Source organism: Colias croceus, chromosome 19 (genome assembly GCF_905220415.1).
Source record: "Colias croceus chromosome 19, ilColCroc2.1".
NCBI classification, from domain to species: domain Eukaryota; kingdom Metazoa; phylum Arthropoda; class Insecta; order Lepidoptera; family Pieridae; genus Colias; species Colias croceus.
Genome location: NC_059555.1, coordinates 7,369,704 through 7,394,553, shown reverse-complemented (window position 1 = coordinate 7,394,553; position 24,850 = coordinate 7,369,704). Strand labels below are relative to the sequence as shown.

At 34.2% G+C, this 24,850-nt stretch overlaps 2 protein-coding genes across 2 annotated transcripts in view; both read right to left on the bottom strand.

Moving 5' to 3' along the window:
* LOC123700191 (phagocyte signaling-impaired protein) overlaps positions 1-2,376 on the bottom strand; it is a 28,835-nt gene extending 26,459 nt beyond the window's left edge. The window contains exons 1-4 of the mRNA XM_045647332.1: positions 2,185-2,376; positions 1,876-2,100; positions 1,134-1,327; positions 228-920 (exon numbers count right to left, since the gene is read on the bottom strand). Of these exons, the coding sequence (XP_045503288.1) occupies positions 228-920; positions 1,134-1,327; positions 1,876-2,100; positions 2,185-2,251 (1,179 nt within the window). The 5' untranslated portion in view covers positions 2,252-2,376. The remainder of the gene's footprint in view (positions 1-227; positions 921-1,133; positions 1,328-1,875; positions 2,101-2,184) is intronic.
* Positions 2,377-4,203: 1,827 nt separating this feature from the next.
* Positions 4,204-24,225, bottom strand: LOC123700339. The gene is made up of 2 exons (XM_045647523.1): positions 23,937-24,225; positions 4,204-5,515 (listed from the first exon to the last, which is right to left on the bottom strand). The coding sequence occupies exons 1-2, from the start codon at positions 23,940-23,942 to the stop codon at positions 4,541-4,543; spliced, it is 981 nt and encodes a 326-aa protein (XP_045503479.1). The 5' UTR covers positions 23,943-24,225; the 3' UTR covers positions 4,204-4,540.
* Positions 24,226-24,850: the final 625 nt, after the last annotated feature.

The following is a 24,850-nucleotide window of genomic DNA, read 5'->3' as shown; positions in this document are numbered from 1 at the left end:
AATATCTCTAGTGCATTTTTGATGTGATCAAACTACTAAGAAATCTTGAAAGACATGAAAAAGAAATTGGGAGAATAAAAATTGAAAAATATGTTGAATGACAATTTATTTTAAAACACTCATTGTTGCGGTGCATATTTAAAATTGCTTTGAATTGAATTTGATAATGAAAGTGCATTAATTCTCAGGTAGTGATTATATATGTGTATAAATAAAGATTTACTCACATTATCAGGCTCACTATTTTCATCATATCCTAAACAAGTCAAAAAGTCTCGACTATGATCCTCCCTCTCTTTCTGCGGTAACATGGACAGATACGGTTTTAGATCAGGCACAGCACACGTTTTATTAGCAAATACTCTTAAATATTGAAGGCATAACGCTACCCCGCTGCCCAGTAACGACGTAGGGTCACCACCTTGCGCCAAACGTTTCCACAATTCTAACCTAGCTAAATAGGGTCCCCGTAGCATTCGGCCAGACGACATACTTTCTACTATCGAACAAATAAATTCGTGACACTTCTCCGGAGTGTCGTCGACGGAGTTTTCACTCTCCGCACTCTGTTTTTTCATTAATTGGAAGACGGAATCGAAATATGGCATATAAAAGTCCCACCGATCTTGGTTGTCCCATAGTAAGTCTTTGCAGAGTAAATTTAATCTTCTCCATTCTCCTATTTTCTTAAAATAAGGAATACAAGCTTGAGACGTTGAGCCAGGCACTAGTTGGGAGTAGAGAGGGCTCTCAATGAACTTCAGAATATCTCCCCATTTTTCTTGCAGTTCTAGAATCATAATATACAAACGGGCCTCCTGTTCTGCCTCCATTTTGTTCTCAGTTATAAAGTTTTCTATCATTCGTTGAGCAAGGGCCAGAAGAATATTTCTTTTTGTGCTATCATCAGCTGTTTTTGCCTGTAAAAGATTTATTATTTTAAAATAAGAATAATAGTAAGCAAAAAAATTCAAATCCACAATCCAATTTTTGTAATATTACTTTTATTTCAATATAAAAAAAATGTGCAAAAAATAAATTATTATATCTACTACCTATTGTATAGCTAAATTAAACTAGTATTATACAAAAACACTTTTAAGTCATCTTATTTATTTAATTAAGAAACAAACCTGCAAAACAATGCTCATAACAGCCCAAAAATAGTATGGATTCTTTGGAGCAAACTTATACAGCGCCATAGCAGTCCTCTGCTGTGACCTGTGGTCTCCGATTCGAACATAAGACATGAACAGATGGGAGAACAGCTCCTCATTTGTTGGGTCCACCTTCACTGCTGCTTCGTAGATCTCACATACCTTGGGTACTGGAATATGAAGAACCAGATTGTCAATGGAGTAAATAAATATATATTACTGTATTAATACCTCAGGCCCCGGAATCACAGACACAATAGAAAATCGTGTCGTGGACCGATCGGGCCGCTTGGGGCTCAAAGAACCAGATATAAAAATAAATATACTTGTATTTTTTATTTTTTATTGTATGTGAATGTTGAACTTATGAAGTATTTTACAGCATTTTTTGTGCTCCCTTTTTAAGCCAGATGTGTAGTAGACTTTAAAAGTAAATTAAAATTTTAGAAACAAACATAAATATATTTTGTAACCGTCCAAGGTAAAGAATATTGATCATAATTATACTCTCTTCATGAATCTAATATTATTCTTAAACATCATAGCAATGTAAAAACAAGTGAGTTATCTTTATAACATCAATATTAGATATTTGATAATTGAGATTATGAAACTAATGTATGTATGTAAAAATGTAATACCTACCAACATTAATGTGTGTAAATATGGCTTATTTTCAGAATTATCAGACTCCAGGTAAATCAAGAATATAACTTACATTGGTGTGACTCCCTATAAGATATAGTCATCGCTTGTAATGTAGTATCGTCACTAGGTTTCTCTTCAACCAGAGCGTCAAGAACTGCATGGCATTCGGAAGCCTTTCCTAACCTTAATAGAGCAAGTGCCTTCAAAGCTCTAGCCGCCTGCAGCGTAGGGCTCTTCTTGAGCACTTTTTCCGCTTCTTGCAACGCTTTTTTATTATTTCCATTGTCCAACCAATCTAAAATCACAAATTGAATTATTGTTGCCGGGGTACCTACGGGTGAAGTATACAAATGCATAGGAGGTTATTTTTGTTCATTACCGTAAATCGGCCGCAATCTACGTTCCACAATTCCACCGTCATGTATGCGCTGAGGCCGTACAGCCATTTTTCATTTATAAAAGTCTGTTTTTTATTAATAAATACTAGTCTAAGTCGAATACTTTAATTTTTTGTGGCACGTTTGTTTTGAGATTGTCTACGGTACCTAATTCCTAAATGACTGATGACATTGACGTTTTCCGACTGGTTGCCATATAAAGTTAGACAGACAATATTCATGACTCATAGATATACATAAAAAAAGACGAGATGTCTCAGGATGTCTCCGTGAGATTGTAATATTCACGTAAAATTCGTAAAGATTCACAGGGTAGAAATATATAATATTACTCGCGACTCACGAGAATGTAATCCGTCGAAATAGTGTAATATTAATAGTAATTTGCTTGCCCTTACAAAAATAAGAACTTGTTCATAATTTTGTAAAGATTTTAAATAAACCGAACCTAATGTAAACCATTATATCCAATGCCATTTCACAATTTAACGGTTTAAAATCGTCTATTATCTTGAAAATAATGCGTTAGAATAATTATGCTTCAAAATAATATCAAACATTACCTGTTACGATTTATGATAAAACAATATTTCGAAGCCTTACAATCTAGTGGGAATCTATTCCACGAGATTGGAAAGAATTTCAGTTTTGTGTCTAAATATTACTATATAGTATCAATTAATTAATTTTAAATAATCTCTATATTTGCAGTTCTAGTTCAAGACCAGCGTGTTGAACCAGCAGTCTATGGGCTGCCGGTTGATGAAGTTCTACTCAAGTACTTTTACCGTAACGAAAAGCTACATTTGAGTAATTATTTTCAGACTGCACCAAAAGGTGCACTACTTTTCGAGCCTAATTATAATTAGTACGCATTAAAAAAACAAACTAAAACCATGCTTCAATTCATTCATTCACATCATAAATAGGTAGGTACCTACGTTATTCTACTTCGATACATTAGATTATTAAATAACTTATTATATTAACAATTGTATAATTTATTAAACGATTTATTTACTACACTTAAATTATTGTTACTATAATATACATATACCAACTATTTATACAGGGTGTTCCAAAAAGTAGTGATGAACGAAAGCTGGGAGGTAGAAGGCCAAGAGGGCTATCCAAATCACCCCCATGTATGTTATGCGATTTTTCGTATTTTCGGAGTTATAACGTTTTTTTTTCAATTTTTCACCTATCGCCGAGTACGATGATATTTTCACTCATGGTGATGTCAATAATTGACATCACCATGGTCCATGAGTATTGCGCTAGATGCTTGATTTTTTTTTGCTATGCTGAAAGATAGGCCAATTCTATGGTAACTAAATAGGCCCTTGAAATTGTGAATATACTGGGTAATTTTATCTTTCTTAGCATTTAATTATTTTTTTATTTCATTCGAAGATCTAAAGATAGTAAATGTTACCATACTAAATAGGCATATCTTTCAGCTTAGCACACAAAAAAAATCAAGCATCTAGCGCAATAATTCAAGTCACCCTAAATAAAAATCTCATCGTACTCAGTCATGGATGAAAAATTGAAAAAAATATCATAACTCCGAAAATACGAAAAATCGCATAACGTACATGGGGGTGATTCGGATAGCCCTCTAGGTCCTCTACCTCCCAGCTTCCGTTCATCACTACTTTTTGGGACACCCTGTATGCTATAATATATACCCGCTTTCCGCCCACGGCTTCGCCCGCGTTTTCAAAGAAAATCCCGCATAGTTCCCGATCAAATGGGATTTCCGGGATAAAACCTATCCTATATGTTAATCCAAGTTACTCTCAATATGTGTGCTTAATTTCATTGTGATCGGTTCAGTAGTATTTGCTTGAAAGAGTAACAAACATACCTACACAATACACATACACATCCATCCTCACAAACTTTCGCATTTATATTATTAAGTAGGATGGGATAGGATAGGACTAGTTATTTATATACCTAGTTTTGGAAGAGATAAATGAAAAAACTCAGCATTACTTTTAATATTTAATTTACATAAATATTTTACAAACGAGTCACATTACAACTTAATTCTAAAACGTTCCTTTCACGCGTAACCCTGCTGTATATTTTTAAGTCCTTTAAAATAATTTAATCAACAGAAATAAATAACAAGTTTTATGTGAAATGGCAACCTAGGTCAATAATTTATCATGCTTTCTACAGTATATCGCATCGGTACGGATTTATTATTATCTAATAAAGGAAAGGTTTTAAAAATATACACATTCAGAGATAAATCACATTAATCACACAATAACAACACAATATCACTAGTAACGGCAGTGGTGGTTGCAAATCAGCCTTTAATTAATTAGATCTTAAATCGACTGTTTCAAATCCTGAGTCGGATATTATTTTCGGTGACGATATCACAGGTGGTGTCTCTCTAGACAGAGAGACCTTCTTGTGCCTGGGCGGAGGAACAGGCGCAGGAGGCGCCGCCTTGGATTTCAATAGATTCTTTATCCTCATGCCACCTCTGTAGTAGTACAGGTACAATCCCGCCAGCAGCGCAAGCGCAACGAGGAGAGTGACGATGGCGACCACGACACCGTACCATGCGCTTCCCGAAGTCTCCTCGGGTGTTGGCACAGTTGGACGTCTGCTCGGTGGCACGTACGTCGGTCTCGGTCTCTTCGTGGTGGTGGTGAAGCGATCTCCAATAGCTATATCTGCGCATGCCCTGAATTCCTCTTGCGGCCCACATCCGACAGCCCCTGTCCCGTTTTCACAAGTGCCCCAGTTATTCCCAGCAATATACCTCCATTGCAGCACGCAATGCGAACATTCCAAGCCTTCGGGCAACTGATATTTCATTTCATACACTCTATTTCCTTGATTGGGATAAAATTTAGAGGTATCTTTACCATCTAGCAGTAATAGATGTTTGTCGAGACAGTCTTGTGTGGTGCCTTTTGCCTCTTCGCACACACGGAATTCGAAGAAACCGTTATGGTTTGCCGTTAACTCGACTTTAATGACGATAACATCTTTAGGAGCATATTTGCGGACGATGACTCCTTGGCCAAAGCGACCGCCTAGCTCGTGCGCTCTGGGCTGCGGCGAGTCCCAGGCGTCACCGCAGACACCGCATTTTCCATTATTCTTATTCCATTGTCTGGAAAATCCTCCGCAATAAAGTTCGTGGTCGTTATAATTGTGCGGGGTGTCGAAGCCGTACCGCCACGCCGACGCTCGTGAGGGTGGTTCAATGAGTCTGCCGTGCCCTTCCACTTCTATTATAGTCAGGATGAAAACTAGAGCCAGTCCAGTCCATAGTATCTGTAACGAGAAAAATGACATGTTAATAAAATAACATTTTGCACTTTTAACTTCGTGAATTTAAACAGCCTTGGCTTCAATTACAACAGATTTAACTTAATCCCCCCAACGGTCCAGGCCTTGTCGCGGCGGAGGGGCTCAGTAGCTCAGAGTTATGGCCCTCTGAGTGAAGCGAAATTGGACCAGCGAGGGGCTGAACGGCTGGTTTAGAGTCGGGGAGATTCGACCGGCCCGACGGCCAGGGCTAGGTGTGGCCCAGCGGCCGCTGTATGCGGCGTGGGATGGCGACCAGAGGTCGTGGCTTGGTGGACCCCGTGTGCACTAGGCAAAGGTGGCGCTGAACGGCAGTCGGGGTTGGGAAGCCTCGACTGACCCGACGGCAGAGGTCCTGTTTGTGGACCAGAGAGGAGCCGGCTTTTATGCGACGGTGGATGGCGGCCAGAGGTCGCGGCGCGGTGGGCTCGCTGCTTTAGCAAGCCACGCCGTGCAGCGGAGGGCGGGATCCCGACGCTTCATTGTGATGACGCGCGGAGACTTCTGCAGAGAGATGTGGGGCGGCGGCCGCTGTAAAACGGCCGTCTGCCAACTCGTAATCCGGTCCGTGGGGCCGGACCGAGGGCCGCCACCTCTGGTGAGGTGGGGGCTGCGAGGTTATCTCTATAAAAGTGCGCCGGAGGGTCCCCCGACGTGTATTTCACACATCGGAGGACCTTCCGGCGTGCACCCTCCGGCCGGACGGTGTTGAGGTCGGGGGATCGAGGGAACGCGGATGATGGAGCGGGGAAAAATCCATTGTCTGCGCGTTGGTGGCGTAAGCCTTCGTTCCAGCAGCCGCCAGCGTGGGGGGTTCTAGTGGTGGGCCTGGAAACGGGCATCTGCTGGGCGGGACACGCGGTAGAGTCGTAACCGTTCCCGCAGTTCCGTCCAAAGCAGCGCGATGGAACAGAGTGGGGTTTTAGTCGGTAAAAATCCGACATAACCACGGCTCCATCCCCGGGAGCCGGGGGTATCTAAGAAGATTTCCCCACTATAAAAAAAAAAAAAAAAAAAAAAAAAAAAAAAAAAAAAGATTTAACTTAATGGAATAAGAATAGTAGTTACGTGTTTTATTTATATGTCGTTTTAGAGTTTTTGCAACGTTTTCTCACGAGTCACGACTTATTAGCGTTTTTCTCTACGTTGCACGATCAATTTGAAACAAATTTATGCCACAAAACGTAGCATACGTATGTCATATTCTTAAATAATTATCCATCTTACGTTTGTTAATGTATAGTGATCTAGGAACTATTAAATGCGATTTGCATTCAACAGTTCACAGAAATGGACTACTTAAAAATGAACCCCGACGAAATTGCTAAATAGACCTCTGAAAATGAAGCGTTTTAAATTTTGACACAGTTATCACGGTTTTTATTTGTGATGTAATAGTTTTTATTAGGTAACTTTCACTATTACAATAAATACATTTTCTCATGCTTCATAATCTCTCAGTGAAACTAATTGTTATGCTTAGTTGAATTATGGGAGACTCTTGTAGCAACTTTTATGGGCCGCGACATGGTTCATACATAGATTCAACCCGTTAATTAATCAGTTTAGTTACAGTTACAGAAAACTAAAGATAGTGAAATCAGTGAGACTACAACCACAACATCATACCTATCTAATAATGTTCCTTAATCTTTCCTTAATAAAGAAATGTCTGGAAGGTTCCTGAAAGACAATCCGAATCACCCGCTCTTATCGATAGGTATACCTTCGCGAGTTGAAAAAGGGCAAGGCTAGAAGTTTCTACATTGGCGATTATGTATTTAATCATCATTACAACCGGGGTCAGTGACTACGTGTAACGAGTCGTGATGTAAGCAAGATTATCAAGAGATCATTGTTTTAACTGAGAATACTAATTTGCAGAGAACACGGTGAAACGAAAGATCGTGGAATACGTTACTCGTGCTTATAGTCGATGTCATTGACATTTCTTTTTCCAATTGTCCAGACGATTGCACATGCAATGCTGTGCATGTGATTGATGCTGGCTGAACATGACTTATTAGTTAATTACTTTTAATTTCTTATTCGAGTTTGATTTGTTTGGACAATTAGGATAGTCGCGACTTATCCACTATCAGAAATATGTCCGTCTGATATACATTTCAATGATTTAATAGTTTTGACGATGCAAATATTTTTGAGGATAGCTATTTCAAAAAAACATGATTCTCAGCACTCGTTTTGCGTCTGTGGCTAACTGGCTAAGCATATGAGTCATCGTAATTTTAGTTTTTGTGTGTCATCTTAAATCTACATAGAACAAGGATCGCCTTGTCTTTGATGTAAATATGTATAATTACTATTTCTTGTTAAAAAGAAAGGCATGATCTATTATGTATCACATCACAATCAAATTAAACACCAACTACGATTTGTAAAGTGTTAAATAAAATAAGTAAGGTAGGTAGGTAAGTAGTTATAGGTACCTATCAATGACAAATAAGTGAATGTTCATTTGAAAATCGCAGTAAGTACCTACACTTACATGGAATCCAGTATTGAAACTTTGGAGGTGACAAGCAAACAAAATTTGTATGTAGTTGATGGATAACATGTTGTCTCCGAGTTAATTTAAAATCACTACATAGTATAAAACAAAGTCGCTTTTTCTGTCCGTATGTCCCTTTGTATGCTTAAATCTTTAAAACTACGCAACGGATTTTGATAGATAGAGTGATTCAAGAGGTAGGTTTTAGTATAATAATTTATCAGGTTTTAGACAAAGCGGGCGAAGCCGCGGGCGGTAAACTAGTAAAGTATAAAATTGTTAAACCCATACAAAGTCGGGATAGTCAGCAAAAATCATTTAACCTTCTTTGAGCTATACCTACAGTCGTTTGAAATTGAAGTACCTAACTTCCGAGTTCCGACTTCCCAGTGACCAAAGTCACAATACTCGATATCAAACAAAGAATTACTTCGTCACGATTCCTTTATGAGTATAAGATGTATTTTTGTGCAATGTGGCCCTATAACTATTTTATTTATATTTATATTATTTATAAAGGGGAGTTCAGGCTGGTTGCAGTTTCTCAAGGTAAACACCTTCTCCTTGACTGCCTAACTAGTGTCTATGTTTGTGGAACAAAATTAAATACGAATTAATTAATTTCAAATGTTACATATTTATGTAAATACTAGCAGTCCGCCCCGGCTTCGCCCGTGGTACATATTTACGTTTTCTCTACATAAGAACCATCCTCGTACTTCAAGGAATATAATAAAAAAAGAATTAACGAAATCGGTTCAGCCGTTCTCAAGTTATGCGCTTACCAACACATTTTGGGATTCATTTTTATATTATAGATAATTGGTGAATACGTTTTTGTACATTCTTTCATAATACTAGACGGAATTAATAACTTCCTATTTGGATAAACTAATGTTAACATTTATAACACCAATTGGTATTCTCTTTCAAGTTATTTGAGAAAAAAACGTTAAAATAAGTAAGAATCTAAATTAATTGAGCTATCGTAAAAACGTGGAGTCATCTATTTGATATGATTTCTTTTATCGACTCATAAATCGTATTTCCTAAATCGACCTACCTACACAATTTTTTATTTCAGTGGGTAGATCAAGAGGTTGTTGAACTTAGTTACCTAGATGTTAAAGATTTTTGGTAATATTATAATTGTATGTTTACCATTTCCGTAAAAGTCGCAAACTATTCCGTATGACTAAAAATATCAAACCGTGACCAGCGCCAGCGCGCCAAAACCGTAGCTGAGGTCGACTGTGTATTGTTTTGTTTCACAAGCAAAGGGCCGAAATGCCATTGTTGCTATCACCATCCACAATACCAACATCCTTTCACAAACAGATACAATTCTGTTATTGTTTCGTCACATTGCAATGCAATTGCTACCATAGTTTATTCAATGAAATGCATCCTTTTGAGTTTTGGGTATATTAAGTATTGATAGGTAGTTATTTTATATCTTTTAATTGTACTTACGCAATTTTTTTTTTCAGATTCAAGTTAAAAGATAGATGAAATTGGCAGCTGATCTTGAGAAAGAAAAGCGAAGCGGAAAAAACTTGGAAAAAACCAATAGAAAAAACGTAACTGTTTTAGGTACTTCCTAAAAATTGTGACAATGAACTACTTACTTATGAAGAAAAAAAATCAAATTTAAAAATTTATTGTTTTCATTTGCCGCCAGACAGTGTTGCCACACTTCAAACAATTGGTGTTGTGTGGCAATTGGTCAATACGTGACGCACATGGCAAGTATATGTACTTTGATTTTGCGATAAAATTGCCTTCGTGCTATATGTTGGGTAAGGTCTGACAGGGAATACCTGCAATGCAAAACGAATTATTTTACATGTGATGTAATATTGGTTAAAAGTACGTGTACTTTATTTATAAAATATTTCAATTAGACATTGCATTGCTCTATTAGGCAAGTAGCAATTAGATGCAGCCAACGACTTTATTTGCGTGTTAAAATTTAGCGTATCATCAGACCAATTTCGATGTGGCTAGTGATGTGCTATATTTTATTGGGAAACGTCCATCCATATTTTATCTACGTATACTACTTTTATGTAGGTATGTATATGTATGTATGTGTATGTAGGTTTATGTATGTATGTATATGTATGTAGATATATTATGGACGTATATAATATATTAAACTTTATAAATGCACCTCTTGCCCATAAACGAATACTTACACTGTTTTTCCTTGACCACCAGGTTGTCTGGAAGAGATCGCTGTCTTAGCGATAAGACCGCCTGTTGTGCTCAACTGTGTCTATTTATTTTATATATTTACTCTTGTAATTTTTTTATTTATTGGTGCACAATAAAGTATTTTTGTTTGTTTATTTGTTTGTTTGTCCATCCCATCCAGCATGGTGGATGCATGGATGCATAAAATGGATTTCTTTTGAGATTCACAATTTTCTACTGAATCCAGGAAAATATAATACTTAATGGTTATATTCGACCACCATTTTTTTATTTTGTTGAATAGGAGTTATTTAAGTAGATATCTATACATAGATACATATAATAAATCTGTAGAAGGGTCAATTCTGTACATTGAAAATATTGAAAAAATAAATAGCAGGGGGTGTTACTGGATCGATACCAAACCCAAATATGTGATTAAAAAAATTTTTGTCTGTCTGTCTGTCTGTATGTTCAGGCATCACGTGAAAACTAACGGTTCGATTTCGATGAAACTTGGTATAATTATACTTTATTATCCTGGGCATAAAATAGGATACTTTTTATCCCGGAAAAATACGTAGAAAAAAAAACTTAACTTTTCTTAATTTTTCCGCGCGGACGGAGTCGCGGGCGGAAGCTAGTAATAAATAAATATAATAAGTTTATCTTATTAAATTTGAGAAACGAACCTACTTTATGATTATTCTTGTAAACAACTTTACAAGACATCTCTCATAAATCTTCATTAGAAACAATAAAATTTTTAAATTAACGATTCAGTTTTTTTTTTTATTTGTGCGGTCAGCTTGTCATTAACTTAATGTGGGCTAGTTTTATTAGCATTAAAGTTGAGTTAAGGTCACAAGGAAGTATTTGGTGATCTGTAACAAATATTGTCACGTATTGGATGACAGAAATTGATTTGTATGCGTGCGATCATATCGTTTTCGCGGTGAGAATCGTGAAGGAAAGTGAAACTGAGCCTTGGTATCATGTTTGTAATTTTACACTTAAGATATAACATGGTCAATTGTCGGTAGAAAACAAGTAAGAATCTAATCTATCAAATTGTACATTAAATAATGATATCAATTGCTGTTAAAAACCTTGTTTTTAACCGACTTCAAAAAAAGGAGGAGGTTATCAATTCGGCCGGTAGGTATATTTTTGTTTATAAATTGGTATGCCGTATGAGTTCGAAAGGATAGAGTATAGAGTGTTGCATAGATATGACAGAGCTGTTTCCTATAGGTGTATGAACAAATACTGATCGATCAATGATCATGCATTACCCATTGAATCAGCTCTCTTTTTCCTCCAGTTCGAAAATAGATATTTTTTTTAGAATAATCCATTTTATTAAACTAATTGATCAGTTGAACAAAACTTTCGAACTATAGTTTTGTTCGTTTTAAGCCTCCTTTCATTGATATTGCAATCGAAATATTTCATCAATTAAACTTTCACAACTTTCGCCGGATTAAAACTTAAATTTATAATATTTGTGTGAAAATGAATACGAATGTTTTATGGGTATTTATCAATTTCATATTTTTAATGACTCGTTCGATTTCATGGTTTTTACCTTAAGATATTAAATATTATATAACAAAACAACCTATATTTTCAACATTTTCAAGGAGATAGAGTTTAACCAACTGTAGTTTAACCACAGGTTTAACCATTGTTTTATAATTGTAAATTTCACAGAAGTTGATATTTGTCAATGTGCATTTCATTCGTTCTAATTATATACCTACGGGTATTTGTGCATCTTTGTGGAAATTGTAATTGGTTATCGATAATTTCAAGGGTGCAATGTAGGTATGTGTTATGTGACATTATTATTCATTACTTTTTTTCTTATGCAGATTGCTTCTTATTATGCTACATTATGTACACCACATGCGTATGTAGGTATATTGTATGCACATAGAGGGTTACTAGGTACGTGCATTTTCTCTGTTTGGCTTTGCTATGTGTAAATTTATACATGTAACTATTTCTAAAACATAAAAACACTTTAAAGTAAATTCAGAAATTAAAATATTTCAGATATTTTTGATATATAACAGGATTTGGGAATAAATTGGTACTTAGTAAATACGTAAATGATATAGATACCATACCTACCTAAATTGTTCTAGTTTCCTTAATTATTATTAAATATAACTTGTTTTATTCACATCTTCCGCATTTTAATGTTAACCATGACATATGACTTATAATGATAATAGAACCACGCAAAATCGTATCAATCAACCCACATATTTTTCACAAATCTAACCTCATTATCTTACATTTGCGTCCAATTTGACCGGTTTTCAAGTTTAAAATGTTAATTGATACGGCGACCAGGATGGGTATAATATAAGGAGGTATACTACGCACAAAAAAGTTGATAGACTGCTCATAGAATCAAAACGGCGCCGTGTATTTTATTAGTAAAAATTAAAGATTCGTTTTATTCAAAAGTAATCTTCAAAAGAGTTATGTAAGAGAATACGATACAAAATACCCTCCTTTTGTTATTAAAAAAAAACTAAATACTATAATAATATGTAAACTACAAACATGTCGTTTAAGTTTCTCCTAAAGAAAGCCAGCAATTTGGTTACACGCAAATTGCCGCCATTAGAAAGGGATAGTGATAGTTATTTCAGCAAGTTATGGGGTGAAGTAATGATATGGTAGAAATAAATGGTAATTCCTTAAAACTGTGAGAAGTTGCGCGATCTGCATAATGTACGTAATAAACGTCGGTATATCTTATATAATAATAATTAATTATTGTCACAAGAAACAAGCTATCGTAGGATTAAAATTTAGCAAGACATCTTATTAATTTTATACCCATATGTCTTTACTCTCGTGGAAGTGAAAGGATTTAGGAGAGCCGAAAACAATATTGTAAGTCGTCATAAGGTAGAACGCGATTATTAGTCCTACACTCGAAAAGTTATGCATGAATTATTTACCTCACAGTTTTAAAGAGCTGCTAAGTAGATGTCTAGGTGGCCGGTAGCGTAAAATTGTGATAAAATCGCAGCGCTAATGTATGCAAATTAATATAATAACGAACGTGAACATATCGTTATGAAATAGGTGTAACCGGCAATTGTTCAATTGATTGTTTAACTTGAATTTGAAATACATAAACAAGCAACATAAATAAAATTGTAAAAATAACTCATGATGAAACTGAGGACCATAACCTATTGACAATTTTTTACTAATTGATTGAATAATAGTAATAGAAATCGTTAGTCCCTATCTACTTTATTTTGTAATCTAAGGTCCCTATGATTTGATCAGAATTTGGTTTTAATTCAAATTTAATTGACATGTGAAACGATAATAAGATACCAAGTAGGGTGCATAGGTATTACAATAGGGATGTTATTATAGGACTCTTATCTCTATATGGCAACCCCACAAACTAAATAAAGCATCATACAGACATCCGAAAAGTGAAAGCTAAGTTCAAATTTGGTATTGAATAATTTTAATTGTGAGAAAATAACATTACTACGCACAAATAATTACTGCAATAGTTGCTGATCTTACTTCCTGTGAATGTTTGTTTAAATTATCATGTTGGATAACAATGGTTAATCAACGGAGGTTTGAGAAGAAAGTTTAAACGTGGTTTAAACATTAGGCTTGATGATGGTTATGTCCATGTTATATCACACTTCACACGTTTATTTTAAATCTCTTTGAATTTACCTATTATTAGAAGTACCTATTACCACAGATGACATACTAAATATTGACTTTTAGCATGGACCCAATAAATATCTAGAGGACTTATCATAGCTAGGGTTGCCAGGCCATAAAATGCAAAGGCCGGACTGCGCACTATATAAGGCCGGACATTTTAGCCTAAAAGCCGGACATGTTTTTTTTATTGCCAAACATAATGTTTTTACAGCTGGGCTGTTGAAAAAAGTATTTATACGTGGTGAAAAGTGAGGATATTCGATATTTATTAAAAGATGGACATAATATTTATAATAAAAAAACTCGTTTACGAATTTGAAATGTTTATTAAGTTACACTATTACAGTTTTACTTACAAATGGATCATCAGTCTTTTGTAGATAATTAAATATTATTAAAACTAAAAAACAAATGAATATAGCTCTCTTTTGGCATTCTTAATACTATAAACTAAAAAATATAATAAAACAAATAAAAATAATCATTCTTCTGGAAAGTAACAAAAAGATAATATTAATTTTACGGCTAGGTAAGAATTTACTTTATAGTAGGTATTTATAGAACAATTTAAAATCTTTAAAAAATAACAAAATCTAGTTATATTTGCTGGCCGGAAGATAGTTTGCTCTCCGCTCGCCCTTGTCCGTTCGGGTCGGGCGCTCGTCCGCCCATCGTCGTACGAATCGCCACTCTGACAAAAAGCCTGACAAAAGCCGGACAGGCCAAACACGTACATATTTGGCCGGACGCGACTGCAAAAAGCCTAACATGTCCGGCTAAAGCCGGACACCTGGCAAGCCTAATCATAGCCATAGTAAACAGCGTAATTCGTTTCTCAGTTCCCAATTTAGTCGATAGATGTCACTCGCAGTATCATTTGGCATTTTTTTATAATTGAATGGTTCTTGTCTCAACTAGATGTCGCTTCTAAAAAAAAGATCGATCGATCTCTAGTATGACCATTATCAGTCCTTTTAGATTATATTCGTCCATGCTTTTAGTAACTTAACGAAGCATAATCTCTGATGTGGGCACATTTATTGAAGTCAAAGTTATCAATATATATTCATAGTTCATATTAATTCTTGCTGTTTCTTGAACTAGATTATTACATTTATCCAAGCCATTCCCTTACAAAACTTCATAAATAGATACAATATTTTGATTCAATTCCTAATAGCCAATAAAACAAACAAATGATTTCGTTGCACTAAGTGCAAGGTAACATAACGCTAAGTGAATGTAACAGAAACAACGTTCAAGTATCTCATTAAACGACAATCCAGTTCTGTAGAAATTGCTAATGAACACCTTCGAGGGAAACGCTATGTCAATGAAAGGAAACAGAGGTGGAGTTGTTATGCTTGTTTGTTATCGTAATGCTGGTTGGTTATTTACTATTGGTAACAATTATTGTTAAATTTTTCCAAAAATAATTCTACGATTAATATATTTAAACTCTTCAAAATATAGAAATTCTAGTACCTAGTACACATACTAGCAGTGCCGCGCGGACGAAACTGCGGGCAAAATCAAGTGTTTCTAGGTGTTATTTTGATGTGTAGGTAATTTATATTACCTACTGTAAAGTAACATCTAAATCTGTTTAGTAGTTCTTTCGTGAAAGAGTCACAAACATACATGTCCCTACCTACATCCATTCATACTTTCAAACTTTCGCATTCATAACATTAGTAGGGTATTGCTGACACCTAAAATATACTTCAGTTTCAGTAAAAAGATCTGTTATCCGATATTGTAATGATACAATGAATACCTACATTATCAGTTAAATATTTAGCTAACGAATGTTTAAACATTATATAATGATTAAATACGTAATTAAGTTGCACAACTTATCGGAACTGTTAAGGTTTTTAACGAAGTGATTAACTTAATAACGTAATACGTTTTATACTATATCTACTTATGTCTAATGTATAACAAAGTAAATTGTTATTTATTGCTTACCATTAGGTGTAACAAAGACGGTTGAATTCTGCCAACTCTGGCGCTAAACAGAGTTTATTTACATCAAAGTTTTGAGTTAATATTTATTTACTACTTACGAAACTCAAATTATGCTGGATTGATTGGAAACGTAAATGGAATCTTCTTTTTCCGAAAGCTCTTTCATCAGTTAGGGAGATATGAGATGCTCTACCATAATTAATAATCAAAAAATAAAGAGATAAACAATTTGAAAATTTCAGAAGCTCTTTCACGCAACTAAAACTAAAACAATTTTGGACAAATGTTGTATGCAAATACATTATCATATCCAGTAAAATATAAATATACCTATTTTATCCATTGCAGTAAACTTACACGCAAGAAAAGTGTGGTCACGCTGCAGCTGACGGCTGAAGCAATGTACTTATACGTACTGTATAAATAATAGCCAATGTTAACATTGTACCACGTGGTTAGATAACCCACTAGAAAGAAAGTATTGTTACAATTTGTAGACTGTATCGTCTATATTACTGTGTATATTTATACACACGCAAGTGTACATGTATCGATGTAATTTCGACATTAACAGACAACTCACAACTTAAATAACACTATGATTGACTGATAAATGGAGTAGAAGGAAATGCTTTTCAGAGAACTTAATGTGATAACGATTAGAAGTTCTAGGATTGATCGTAAGTTGAGGTAAAACATACGGTACATAAAATATTTGCCCAATATAAAATATATTTAACATAAAATATTTAATTAAGGGTTATCCCTTCCGAAAAGCTTATATTTTGGGGTATGAAGTTCAAAGATTCTTATACTTACTTACTTACTGGAGTGGCGCAGGGACCCAAAGTGAGTCTTGGCCTCCGACAATAAGAGCCTCCATTTTACTCTATCCTGCGCCATCTCTTGCCAGTTTTCGATTTGGAGGGTGCGCAGGTCTTTGGCGATTTCGTCTTTCCAGCGGTAAGATTCTTATAGGGATACAAATTTTCAACTTTCTATATTCAACCTATTTATATTGTGAATGTAGATAGGAGATACCTATAATTTGTATGACCCTACATACAAACGTACATACATACGTAACATACAATTCTACGACAGCATAGTGCATGAGGAATGCCAGTAAAGACTTTGAACTCTCCTAGGACATAGCTTACTTCCATTACCTAGATTAAGTTTAAATAACATTGTACATTCAATAAGCCGTTCCTATTTTATAACAAAGTTATTTAAACCTAATTATGTATCGTAGATAATAATTAATATCTTTATTGCTGTAATCGATTGTTTCGTTAGTTTAATTTGGCGATTAGCCTTCTACGCAGTATCAAATTATTATGTTTGCCTTTAGAAACGAGTCAATTACCAAAATAAATAGAATAGAATAGTGGTAGAGAGGTTTGTTATTTACATCTCAGACCCCATTGTCGATCAGATTAATATTTTAATATTTTGCTTGTGCTTGATTTTACGTCAACGACGACGCGGACGTCCGCGTCGGGTCGTACTAACGTAATATACCTAGTACCTACTGAATAAATTGTATTTAAAAAGTCTTTAATTTCTACTTAGGAATTAATTATATACAAACCCTGTATATATACAACTTCAATGTAAACATACGAAGTACCGTTGCAAGTTGCAGCCGCTATCGCTACGCTTAGCGGGCGGGGACCGCGGTCCGCGTAGTTAATTTATTTTATTACGTGGCAAATTAATACTCCTTGTCGTTATTAGCTAACATCTATATTTTCAATAACACCGCATCCCGTAAATAAGTGACGAGGATATTGCGTGTGATCGTGTTAGCGAACGCACGAACCATTGAGCGTGAACAATCCGCTTCCACGAATGCTCTGCAGCTTTCTTTCAGACGTTTTTATACATATTATATAACCGTAAAAGTAATCTATATTCATATCGGAGTTTAAAAACAATTTACATGTAATAAACTATTCGTTTTGTTGGGTATTGTTGACTTCGAACTATGTTGAGTAATGTTGTCGTAACACGTTAAATGTTCATAATATATAAATCACATAAATTACTTTCTTTAAATATTTATTCCTTCTATATTTTCTAAGAACAAAAAGTATATTTTACTTCCATTACATCAGAAAATGCATTAACATTTACACTGCACATTATTTAATTTGGATGAATTGTTTAAATTTACTGTTATATATATTGTATTGCTACTTATATAATCTGACTCTTTAACCTAATTCTTAACAACTAACTCAATAAACACACAGAAAGTAACACACTACAGGTAAATGTTAATTCGAACAATCAGAAAGTTAATAAGTTATAACAATGGTGACAAAAACCACAGGAATTACTTCCAAATATCAATTGAAGTCCACACTGAGTCATTTTATGAGTCACTTGTAAATTACAATATTGCTTATGATTTAAATAGTTCACATAAGCATTTTATGAAAAAAACATGCTTAAGTTACTTATATTCCTTATCCGTTATGAATTCAAAATGCTCAAGAGAAAATTATAGATCCATTGGACATAAAAAGTTTTATCCTAAAAACATCTGGAAAAAAATGTTGTGTGGTTTTATGAAACCACGGTAAAAGTGAAACTTTTTTTCACACTATAGACATTTAACTAAAAATTATCGAATTTGTACGGTAATTATCGTACGTATCGTGCGTCATGCGACATGCGCTACACAGACCAAAAAGTTTGAGACGATGTAATAAAAGTTTCACTTTAAAAGCGCAAAACCCTTTTTTCATGATGACGGCCGCGGCCAGGGACCCAAAGTGAGTCTTCAGTCTTGACCTCCGACAATAAGAGCTTCCTTCCTTCCTTCCTAAGCATTCATCAAATAAAACACCATTCTCTGATAAACGCACACAAACACCTTCAAAATTTAACATTTTACTACATATGCTATGCAATGTAAGTACTACATAAGCTGCATATTTTATTGTATATATTCTAATCTAAAATGGAGACGAGCAAAATACGAAAGAACTGATTATGTTACAGTAACTGTGTAAATTTCATGGCCCAGTTATACTTGTCCGTTTCCGGTTAAATATAATTGATTTATTTATTAACTAGCCCACGTAATCTTTTCAAGTAATGCAGTTAAATAATATTGCATAGATGTAAATATATTATAATTGATAATAATATGCTTATATATAAGTTATTTAACTTTATTTAAAATAGCGCTCTTTGCTCTTCTTTTTTTTACAAAATTATTTGACCATAAGCCAGTATTTAGGTATCGATTTTATCTTCACTGTGTAAAAGTGTGTGACCCGGACGAAGCCGGTACAAAGTGCTAGTATAAAATAAACATTCCAAGTATATATTTTTCTAAGTAGGTATTCGTCAGAGACAAAAAGCAGTTATTCTACGAAAATCTAATGATGGATCGCAATGATAAAAAATATGTTTAAGATATAATGCCAAAGACAGTCATTAAAATAATAAAAACGAGTTATTTGAATAAAATTTGACGTCGATTCCGGAAGCGGAGATTCAATATAAAAAAAATATTTTTAATTAACCGCTCATATGCTTTGTGCAACCACAGTTGCAAAAATGAAATACGCTAAATTGCTTCCGAAAAAAATAAAGGTAGCCTACTTTGCTAGTGCTCTGGAACGTGCGCCGCGCGTTCGACCCACCGCTATTAAAACTTAATTTATGAGTTCCGCAAGAGGAGTACTTCAAATATATTGACTGTAATCGATTGCTATTGAAATAATACTATACAAATCTGTGTTATTTTAACAATATATGATTACCGTATACCTTTAAAAGTTATGAAATCGTCTAAAGTCTACTAACTTTTAAAGTCGTCTTAATTACATATTTATTACAACGGTCACATAAAATATGGCTTTATAACAATAAAACACATGTTAGAGAATAATTTGGTAAGTAAACACGAGTAGAAATCAATAAAATACAACAATTACGGCATATTTTAACACTTCCTTCTAAGACACGTAAGATACAAACTAAGATATTCTCAAAATTCTGTTTGAAAGGTTGGTAGTATTGGGTAGAAATAGATGAATCAATTAGTTGTCTTTGGTTTAAATACGTAAAAATTAGACTCTGAGAGTATGAAATAAGGTTTATAATCAATTGAAATAAGAAAGTCGCTTTGCAACCACAGTTGCACAAAACAAGATTTGCGATCGTGTTATTGCAACTGTGGATGCACGGAACAAAGCAAGGGGTCATTTTTTTTTTCTGAAGCATATGAGCGGTTAATAAGCCTAGAGGAGTTCTTCTGAAAACTAGTTTTTATACGCAAAATCTTGCGCAAAATATATCCTTATCCAATACATCAAAGAATTTTGAGTACATAAAGATAAAAATAGAAATTTATTTAAAACCTAACTAGCCAGACTCTACATTTTACGAACTCAAATAATTATCTATAAGCGTTTGCTATTAAGATTCAACCTTGCGTGTTTTTGTTAATTATACAATTATTCCTATTTAGGAAATAAGTTGAAGCGTTAATAAATATTTTTTCGAGAGATGATTATCACGGAAATTAAGTCATGGGACATCTACGCATATCTAGGTAGTAGGTACTGCTTACACGAAATCAAAGATTTAAAATTATAATTGAAATGTACCTCATCATCTGTGCATAGTTACAAAAACACAATTACCTATGTACTATGTAGGTATCATATTTATCTTAAATTTAAATATTATTTAGAAGTTAGGACATTTTTTATTCACGCAGAGTTAATGCTGAGTGCAAATATTGCCATTCAATATTTTAAGCAAAGATCTCTATGTATTATAATTATATTTTTTTCAGGAAGAGTAATATTTTCGATTTAGCGAAGTGTAAAATATGAAATGTTATGTTTCAGGTAAATCACATTTGAGTAGAGCGAGTGGCTGCAGATTTAGAGCGATCGCATAACGAACATATAAAACCTAAGTAGCCGTTTGAGTTAACAAGATTTTGATCATAGATGTTCATCTTGTTGGTAAATAGCAAAAAATTCGTGCTTCGTACCTATCTAGTAAGATAGGTACTCGGAATTCGGAAAAGACGTTGAAATATACTATTATGGTACATTTTTCTAAGGGGCGTTTAATTTCGGCTCTACCCTCAATGCGAGTTTTCGACTGGCACCAATTTTTTTTTTACAAAATACTCGTGTAATTTGTATTTCTATCATCATCATCATCATCACCAGCCCATATACGTTCCCACTGCTGGGACACGGGCCTCCTATGAGGGTACAGGCCATAATCCACCACGCTGGCCAAGTGCGGGTTGGCAGATGTCACATGTCATCGAACTTTTGATTCTTCGACATGTCGGTTTCCTCACGATGTTTTCCTTCACCGTTCGAGCAGTGGTGATGTTACAACATGCGCAGATAAATTGAAAAATCAATTTGTTTCCTGCGCGCTCGCCTGGTCTCGAACGCCGGACTTATCGATTCGAAGTCCAAGGTCTCACCACTGAGCCACCACTGCTTTTATTTAAAATTGTATTTCTATAAATTGAAATAAACCAATCAATTCTTGTATAAATTTTGTTCGTTTCAATATTATACAAAGTTTTAGTTGTCTTTCTCGTAACATAATATAATCAATGCTCTGAATGTTCATTTAATATTGAATATTGGTATCAGATTTTCTAAATACGGTTATATAGAATAAGGGCATATCACACTGAAGCGAACACTGACCTCCGTTCACTTTATCGATATTAATACTATATATTTTTTATATCAAACTTGCCCGGAGAGCAGATTGATTCGTCATCAAGCATTTACCGTGAAACTGTGAATGCCAATCGCATGATTCGCTGATTTAAACAATTTTAGGGTAAAATTTTACCTATTAGACAATTTTAGGGTACCTACGCATAAAGTGTAGGAACTAGGAATTCCGAATTTTCGGAATTCTCTACAAAATGCTTTCATAATTTTTTTTAATGAAAATTATTAACTACCTGTTTGTTTATTGAAATTTGGCTGGTATAGTCAGTTTAATTTCATAGAGGTAACCTACCCATTATAGACTGAGAAAAAATACGTAGGTAGAGTACAAAACTCAACCAAAACTCTCATTTCCAAAATACGTTTTTGTATCACATTTATGATAAGGCTTAATCATTAAAAGATTAATTAGATTATTAATTCATAGCTTCTATAGAGCAATTACAAATTAATCGTATCGATTATTTAATAAAATCATTAAATAGTTAGGTAACTAGGTAACTAATTACCTATCTCTTATTGAATTTAAATTTAAGTTTATGAGTGCATCAAATATCAATGCTCATCACAATTAAAATTATAGGTAGGTATATTATAATTTCAAATATTTATTATAATTCTATTTTGTCCTTCCTAATTCATATTAAGAAAAAATTAGCTTTATCTGCCTGACTTCCTAACATGTACAAAAACTAGGTACCTACGTAGGTATGTTTGTGTAATTGCTTTACATAAAGTGATTAGTTTTTTTTTAATATTCTGCCAAGATACAAATAGCCTAAATTCTAAGACCGTGTGAACGTTTCAAGGATGCAAAACAATTAACTAATAAGAGATCATAATATTATAATAGAGCGACAAGAATAAAGAGCTCAAACATAGGTATAAGTATAATATCTATAGGTACTATAATATTATAATGCTGAAGAGTTTGTTTGTTTGAACGCGCTAATCTCAGCTACTACTGCTCCGATTTTAAAAATTCTTTCGGAGTTAGATAGCCATATCGAGGATGGCTACAGGCTATACTTATATCATCATGCTAAGACCAACAGGAGAAGAGCAATGCGGGTGAAACCGCGGGGCACAGCTAGTATTAAATATCTACATAAGTAAACCTTAAAAACATTTACGCTTTTGGGCAGTCATGTACAAAGGATTGCTAATCTTTATCGTCAAGAATGTGACGAAGATCTTTCCAGTCAGTTTTCGTGTTTGCGACATGGACAGTATCGTGTGAGAAATTCATGTAAACGTTTTTATGTCCATAGATTATGTTCTAAATAAATATGATTGTTTTATTAAATTCCTTTACAGGTTATTTTCGTATTTCTTCTCTATTTGAACTAACCTCTAATTCTTATGTAAGGAAAATGGAAATATCAAATAACAAGAAATATCAAATATCAAATAAGGAAACCAAAAGAACAATAGTTATGTATCTGTGAGACCAAAGCGAACAAAAGCTTGTAAATCTGCAAGTAGGTAATAAAGGCGATTGCTTAAAATGTAGTTTACGAACTGAGAATGCAGGTCTCGGAGATAATGTTGCAAGCCCTAAGGTATATGTAGGTTACCTATAGCTTTAGAATTTAGATAAACCACTTAAAGATCAAGTAACGCTTTCTTCACTATTGTTTCATACAATGAGTAGGTAGGTAGGTAACAAGTTTCGCACGAGAACTTATCGCCACTTTTATAGTTTTTTCTTTAATATTCAAATGTGAAACGACACAGTCGCTTTTCTACTTTCTCTATTGATCATTGAATATATTTCGAGCATTGTTTAGGCTGACCTTAGTCATATTTTATGTTATGAAGGCATCTTTTTATGTATAATTTTATTTACTATTAATCAAAATACGGTTGAAATCAATATTTATCTCTCTACTTTTTACTATAGAGTTAAGTAGGCATAATAGAAAGATAATTACCTCATTAGAAAATCTATATTAATGTTTAAAAACTGCTAAAATGAATAACCAATAGTTATACTTATGTAATTAGAAATTATGAAAAAATACGTTAATTTAAATGTTGCCACAGTTATTATTTATTTTCAGTTGAGTTATTCAGTTTACCTGAAATTTTGGTTTTTAGTTCGAACTCCACGAAACGATTACAAAACAAGCTATTTTGCCAATAGCTAATTTATTTCAATGCCACGACATGATTTATTTTTAGCGTCAATGCACTTTTCTGCTGAAAAAAACTGAGAAACAATAAACGGGTTACTTACTTTCATATTAAGGCTTTCTTCGCTTTCGTATCCACGACTATTATAAAAATGGCCACAAATCACTTTCTTTTTAAGAATTTAACTTAATCACAACACGGAACTGGTTTTGCTAGTCCTTGTAACACGAATACGTCGATCCACCTCGACAGCCAGCGTTCAACTGGTGAAAAAACGTAAATAACTAAATAAACAAAATACTTTCTCTTGGCCGCGTTTTGACCGCGCTGCTGTGTGGGCACTTCGAGCCAGTAAATTCTGCTCCCCTGTCGACTCCTGTCACAAATGTTTTTGCCGTTCTGTAGGTCTATCGATGCATAACTATCCGAGGTGATAAAATGACAATTACAAATCTAGGGCACGTCAACGATTTGCTTTTCAAGGTGGTGCGTAATATGTAAACTGGAGTGTTGTTTACCTTATAAATCATAGAGACTTTCACCTAACTTTCCAAAAAGGAGCAAAGGGTCAACACTATAATTGTCCATTTTAAGAGTACAGCACCTATTAAGATTTCGGTCTGATTACATTTTAGTACTATTTACGAATGTAATGCCTTTATTATTTATCGTTTATGTTCCTAGGCAGAGCATATTATTGTAAAACATAACCGAATATTTTATTAATTGCTAAGGTATCAATTTTATGTGGGGTAGAAACCAGATGTCCTTCGACCGACAGGTGTCCCTCGAGCAGACGTTCACACGGATACCTAGATTATAAGCAATTAAAATATATAAATGATAGGTAGGTACCTAGGTAGACTTTAGAGTATTTCGCGTATATTTATAATAAATTGTCCAAAACTTTAATAATAATAACTTACAACACATTTTTTTTTTGCTTATCGTTTTGAAACTTAACTTTATTACATCTGGACAGCTTAAATAAGTTTCAAGACAAGAACCTAGAAATAC